The sequence below is a fragment of the Tupaia chinensis genome, unplaced genomic scaffold, assembly GCF_000334495.1.
Source record: "Tupaia chinensis unplaced genomic scaffold, TupChi_1.0 Scaffold000047_1, whole genome shotgun sequence".
Classification (NCBI taxonomy): domain Eukaryota; kingdom Metazoa; phylum Chordata; class Mammalia; order Scandentia; family Tupaiidae; genus Tupaia; species Tupaia belangeri.
In genome coordinates this window covers 2,164,548-2,170,322 of record NW_006159505.1, presented here as the reverse complement: position 1 = coordinate 2,170,322, position 5,775 = coordinate 2,164,548, and the positions used below count along the sequence as shown (strand labels likewise).

At 61.0% G+C, this 5,775-nt stretch overlaps 1 protein-coding gene across 6 annotated transcripts in view; it reads right to left on the bottom strand.

Moving 5' to 3' along the window:
- The window catches only part of ATG16L2 (autophagy related 16 like 2), a 22,369-nt gene that overhangs the window by 11,752 nt on the left and 4,842 nt on the right, over nucleotides 1–5,775 (bottom strand). For 4 of the 6 annotated variants that reach the window (XM_027774073.1, XM_027774081.1, XM_027774069.1 and 1 more), the window contains exons 4-14: nucleotides 5,587–5,660; nucleotides 5,050–5,301; nucleotides 4,824–4,889; nucleotides 4,449–4,571; nucleotides 3,547–3,609; nucleotides 2,875–2,983; nucleotides 2,367–2,472; nucleotides 1,629–1,699; nucleotides 1,300–1,371; nucleotides 1,066–1,189; nucleotides 648–753 (exon numbers count right to left, since the gene is read on the bottom strand). In XM_027774073.1, coding sequence (XP_027629874.1) covers nucleotides 648–753; nucleotides 1,066–1,189; nucleotides 1,300–1,371; nucleotides 1,629–1,699; nucleotides 2,367–2,472; nucleotides 2,875–2,983; nucleotides 3,547–3,609; nucleotides 4,449–4,571; nucleotides 4,824–4,889; nucleotides 5,050–5,301; nucleotides 5,587–5,660 — 1,166 coding nt within the window. The remainder of the gene's footprint in view (nucleotides 1–647; nucleotides 754–1,065; nucleotides 1,190–1,299; nucleotides 1,372–1,628; nucleotides 1,700–2,366; nucleotides 2,473–2,874; nucleotides 2,984–3,546; nucleotides 3,610–4,448; nucleotides 4,572–4,823; nucleotides 4,890–5,049; nucleotides 5,302–5,586; nucleotides 5,661–5,775) is intronic. The other 2 variants (XM_027774071.1, XM_014590463.2) reach the window with 1 other exon arrangement.

Sequence of the window (5,775 nt, the reverse complement as noted above, 5' to 3'; positions counted from 1 at the left end):
GGGGGTGTCTCTCTGTCTCTCTCTCTCTCTGGCGCGTGTACACGCCCTATAGCAAAAAAAAATAATAATCCAAAAAAACAAACAAACTAACTAACTAAACTTATTTCTTCTCTTTTGATTAAAAAGTGGTCACTAGGGCCAGCCCCACAGCACAACAGTTAAGTACCGTACAAAGGAAGCTGGATACCACATGACTGACCAGGACTCAAATCCTGGTCCTGGCAGCTTGAAAACCATGGCAGGCACATGCGCACACACCCAGGATCCTGATGGGATGGAAAATTGCAGCAAAAGATTGTGACATGACCAGGCCCCACTCGGGGCATGTTCTCCTTCTCATTCACTTGCCCACCACCCTCTGGCATTTAAAAAAAAAAAAAAAGGTAACTATCACCTCTTCATCTTGGCTGCAAGGCCCAGGCAGGATCCAATTTTGCACTAAGAGCCCCTGAGAAGGAAGCACGGCTTCCCTAGGAGCTCAGCCCTCAGGACCTCGCTTGGCAGAGAGCCCACAGCTACCAGTGCCAGCCACCCAGTCTCACTGCCCCAGGTGCCCGCAACTCTAGCCCTGGCCAGAGGAAGGGATGAGAACTTGGGAGCCCTGTTCCCAGGGCTCTACCACCCCACCCACAGCCTACACCTGTCACCTGCTATCCCAGAACCGGATCTTCTGGTCATTGTGGCCACTGATGATGACATGGTCCCCACACACCACGTCGTTACAGTAGGAGAGCACGTTGATCGTCCTGCAGCCTGGGGACAAGAAGCAGAACCTTGGGCTTAGCGAGGGCTGTTGGAGCAGCCACTGGACACATGGAGAAGCTGAGGCAGGGTGGCATCCCATCAAATTGAAAGCAAGCCTCCTGCTGCACGCTCGGACTGTTCCACTCTGCTTCACCTACCCTAGGCCCAAGGGCGCAAGAAAACCAGGCAGGTGGGTGACACAGGAGGGCCTTAGAAGGTCCACCTCGAATGCCTGTGAATCTCAGAGCACTCTCAGAGAGCAGGGGGAGGCGCCTCACACCTGGCCTGGGGGCTCCTGGTGGGGTGGGGGCTAGGTCTCACAGTAAGCACGGCCGAGGTCCCACTCCTTCACTGTGCGGTCCCTGCTCCCGGTCACTGCCTGGTGCTTCGTTAGCTTGAATTTGGCCGCTGTCACCTTATCTGTGTGTCCAGACAGTGTCTCCTGCTTCCAAACCCCAGGTATAAGTCAAGGGCATGGCCAGGGCCCCACAACAGACCCCCCCATCCCAAGGCAGGACCCCTGGGCCCCAGGTTGCTGTCCCAGCCAGACCTCACCTTGGACTGGGCTTCTCCCACCTTCCAAAGCTGGGCGGCCTGGTTGTAGGTAGCTGCCAAAACCTGGGAGCCCTACAGATGTGGGAGTGGAGAGGAGGTCCTGGGCCTGGTCAGAGACAATGTCTCTCAGGCCTAGGAGCTGGGGTAGGGGCTGTCCGTTGCCGGCCACCAAGGCAGGAAGAAGACACTCGGCCCAGGAAGGAAGTTTGTGTAGTGGTCCGAGCACCAGCTCTAGGATACCCATGATTTACCCTGGGTCCCACAGCCCCCCCGCCTGCCCAGTGTGGAGATCAAAGGCATCCCATGCTACTGGGGCCACAGCTCCTCACCGAGGGGTCAAAATCCACACTGGTGATACTGCCACCAGCTCCCTCGAGGGTCTGGCTGGCCTTTAGGCGACCTGCAGGGACCAAAGGAAAGACTGGTAAAATGAAATCACCAACCTGATGAAACAGAGGACCTGGGACTGAGCGTGAAGAGCAGCCTCTCCCCACTGAGGACAGAATCCCCAGCAGTCTGGGGGCTGGGTGGGAAGTTGTACTTCCCCTAACTGCCGGAAGAGGGCCCCCAAGAGGCCATCTAGTCTCTTCAGAGGGCTGAGGACCAGAAAGAAGGGTGTCTCTAGGTCACAGGGCAAACCAGTTAGAGGAAGCCCCGGGAGCTGGCTCTGACTCCCCGCCCACCCATCTCTGCAGAACGCAGCGCTTGGACAAGGCGGATGTCCCTAGTGGTCTCCCTACTGAGTCCTGAGAGCACAAGTGACTGAAGAGAAGGAGGTGTCCTGGTGGATCCAGGGCCTTGTTCCTTGAAGGCCTCGTGATAGAGGGTCCTGCCTCCCCCGACAGGGACCATCTGGGCTCAGCTTTCCCTGCCCTGCAGGTCTGGACCCCAGAGCCAGGCAGACTGTGCCCTTCTTCAGAGTGGCAAGCCCAGAGTCTCACGCTCGCTGTGGTGTTATCTGGCCAGTACCCACAGGAATGTTCCAGGTGGGGAAATGAAGAGGCCCCAGGCAGTTGCCCACTAAGGAGAGCCAGAATGAGGTGGGCCTGCAAGGGAGGGAGCCCTACCTCCCACAACGTTCCAGAGGTGGATACGGCGGTCAGCCCCTCCGGTGGCCAGGAGGCTGCTGTTGGGACCAAAACGAACAGCATTGACCTCAGAGAGGTGGGCATCCTACAGAAAAGGGGAGGCCGGTGTTCTGGTCATTCCACACAGGACTCCCCATGCAGGCCCAAGGCTCTCCCACACGTGCCTGTTGCCAACTTGTCATCCCCGCCTCAGGCACTCCATCCAAACATCGAGTTTCAAACTTGGCCCCACCAGGACCCACCACTTCTGCCTAGACCCTTGCAGCAGCCACACTACTGTGCTACCCACCTCCCTCCCTGGCCTCCTGCACTCCCTGCCACCAGCCTGGCTCCGCCTCTCCTGGCCACTCCCCCACCATCAACCCCTTGGAAGGCAAACCCCTGCACCTGCCCAGGAGCCCAGCCTTGTTCCCCTGCCTCCTTGGACCACTGCTGGGCCAGGACCCCCACATCGGTACACCACATACGAACCCTGCGCCACCCTTACCAGCACATCCTGAGCCCACGTGGGAAGTCGGGCCACCATGCACACAGGGATGCTCTGGTACCGCTGCTCAGGGACTCCACCAACTGAGTGACCTCTCCTCTTCTTGAAACTGAGGAGAGGGGTGTCGGGAGGTTGGCAAGGCCTGACATGGGAGCCCCAAGCCTCCATAAGGCAGTAACAAAGTGGCAGGGGGCAGAATGTGGCCGAGGAACAGCACGCACACACCACCCACCCACCCCCCAGCCTCTGAGCACAGGGCTGAGTGTAGGACGGGGATGGAGGGGGTACACAGAGACTGGCGCAGGAGCAGGGCAGGGGCAGTGGATGCAGAGAAATCCCAGGGTTGGGGGTTCAATCCTGGCCTTGCCACTGCTTGGCTCTGATCCTGAATGAGTCAGGTCTGCTATTTCTGCACCTGTTTCCCAGCCGAGTGGGCATGGAGCTCTTGGTCCCCTGTGAGGACCCTGGATGAGGACAGAGCTTAGAGGACTGCTAGGCAGGGGCTGGGGACGTGCCTGCACACCTGGCTCACACCTCTGGGCTAACAGATTCACAACTGGACAACCCCAGTGGGAGAGACCAAGCCTCGGCTCAGGGAGCCTGACACAGAGCCCCGGAGGGCTCAGCCCATATTGGGGACACGGGTGCACACATACAGATGCACACACTTACTCCAGGAGCCCCTTCATCACATCCACACAGCGGGACAGCGTCAGGGAGGTGGCCGAGGCAGACCTGGGGCAGAGACGAGACACCAGCTGAGGGCCTGGCCAGTGGCCTTGCAAGCTGTGTCACTCACCCCTATGCTTTGCCAGGACCCAGAGGCTCATAACCTCTCCAGCCTGGAACAAGAGCTTGGCTCCTCGAAGACCAGAACAGCCGTGACCCAGAATAACCCCAAAATGGACAGGTGGGAAGATTTAGCAATGAAAGGTTCCCAAATTCCACCTCCATAGTAACAGCTGTTCAAGTCCCCACCAATAAAAGTTTCTGGGAGGCTAAGCTGGGCCTATGAGGAGGAGATGGGAGGGGAGGGGTGAATGACCCCAGGCTGGGACACACAGGGCTGGGGTAGGGGCAGGGGCAGGGGGCAGCCTAGGCTTGCTGAGTGACCTCAGAAATGCTCAGAAGAGGGTGTGTGTATCCTGGGATGACATGGCCCACCAGCACTGCCAATGACTTTGGGGGGCCACATACCCCTGCCCAAGAGTGGAGGGGGCACCCAAGGACGAAGCCCTCTTTGGGTCCCACTGGTGTGAGCACACACCTATCAGTACATGTGCACATATGTTCAGAGGCACTCAGCCATGCTTACATGTGCCCCAGGTCCGCACAGCTGTGCCCCACATGGCTCTAGCCACTGGGGGTCGGATCCGCCCTGGGACAGCCTTCTGATCTTCACCTGAGGGGCCTCACCTGTGCCCCACGTGGCTGCAGACCCATCCTGAGAAGTCCAAGCTGTACCCCAGTTTCTCCCCAAGTTCTCCTCCAACCCCAAAGCCGTGGAGAAAGACTCCCGGCAGACTCTGGGAGGGGTCTGGCTCAGAGCCCGGGGACAGCCGCCTGGTCCTCACCTGAACGGCCTCTTCCATTTCTCACAAGTCTCACTGTCCAGGGGCTCGGGCTCAGTGGCCAGGGCCAGGGTCAGGGTCTCGCTCCCCTTCTTTGTCCCATCATCACCAAAGGTGTCTGGGCTCCTGGGAGAGGGAAGGAAACTCAGGAAGGCCATGGTGCCAGCACAGCGCCTCCCCACCCGCCCCGTGTGGGACACGCGATGTGAGTTCTCCGTGATGAGGGGTCCGCGCAGGCTTGCGTGCTGGCTCCTAGACCACAAGCGGTCTGCACGCATTCTGTGGGCTCCCACTATGTGGGGACCTCTGGGCCGTGGCAGGGTACAGGGCGAGCGAGGCCGAACGCGGGAGGGCCGGGCGGCTGCAGCGCACGCTTACTCGCTGATGCTCACGGTCCGCTTAGCTGCCTTCTTCAGCTCCTGGGTCACCCGCTCCTGGTGCGCCCTGAGCGAAGAAAAGCAACCTAAGCCCCGGATGCAGCACCTCGCACCCAGGTGAGGCGCGGGACCCAGTACTTCCCCTCTCCCCGGGGCGGCGGGAGACGCCGGACTCCTCCCCTGCAGGGTGGGGGCCCTCCTTCAGAAGAGGCGGGCCAGCGCCTCACCGCTCCCGGCGCTCGTTGCGCAAGTTGCGTTCTGCAGCGGCGCGCGCTTTGCCCTGAACTAGCCGCTCTAGCAGGTCGCGCGCCTCCTCCTGGAGCCTGCGCAGTGCGGCCTCCTGGAAGCTGGTGTGCACGCGCAGTGCCTCGTAGGCCTCCCGCTGCGCCGCGTTCTGGGCCCGCTGGTCCTCCACCTGCCGGGCCTGCAGCCCCCGCGCCTCCTGCAACTGGGCCACGCGGACCTGCAGAGCCTCCAGCCTGTCGGACGCGGGGTAGGGCGATGGGTCTCGAACTCGTGCGTCACTTTCCAGTGGGAACCGCCCGGAACTGAGACAGATTTGCCCGTGGTCACGCGGCCAGTCAGGTAGCTAAGCCAGGTCTCCAAGCAAGCCTTCGCTCTCAGGGCTTCGCCGCTCGGTCATCTGACACCAGCCACAAACCTGGGAGGTGTTTGGGGACGTGGGGAAACCTCTCCCGCCCATGCCATCCCTTCCTCCTCGTCTCCAGCGAAGGTGGCACCTCCGGCACCCGCTGGCGCCGCACCTGCTTTGCCGCTCCTGCAGCTGGGCCTCCAGGGTGTCCAAGGCTGCGCTCTTCTCCACCACCTGGTAGGCCATCTGCGGGCGGGGGAGAGCCGGACAGGTGGGCCGGGAGCCTCCGAGCAGGCTCGCCCTGGCCTCCAATCCCTCTCGGCAGAAGAGGCTGGGGAGCCCGGCCATTCCCCCCCCCCCC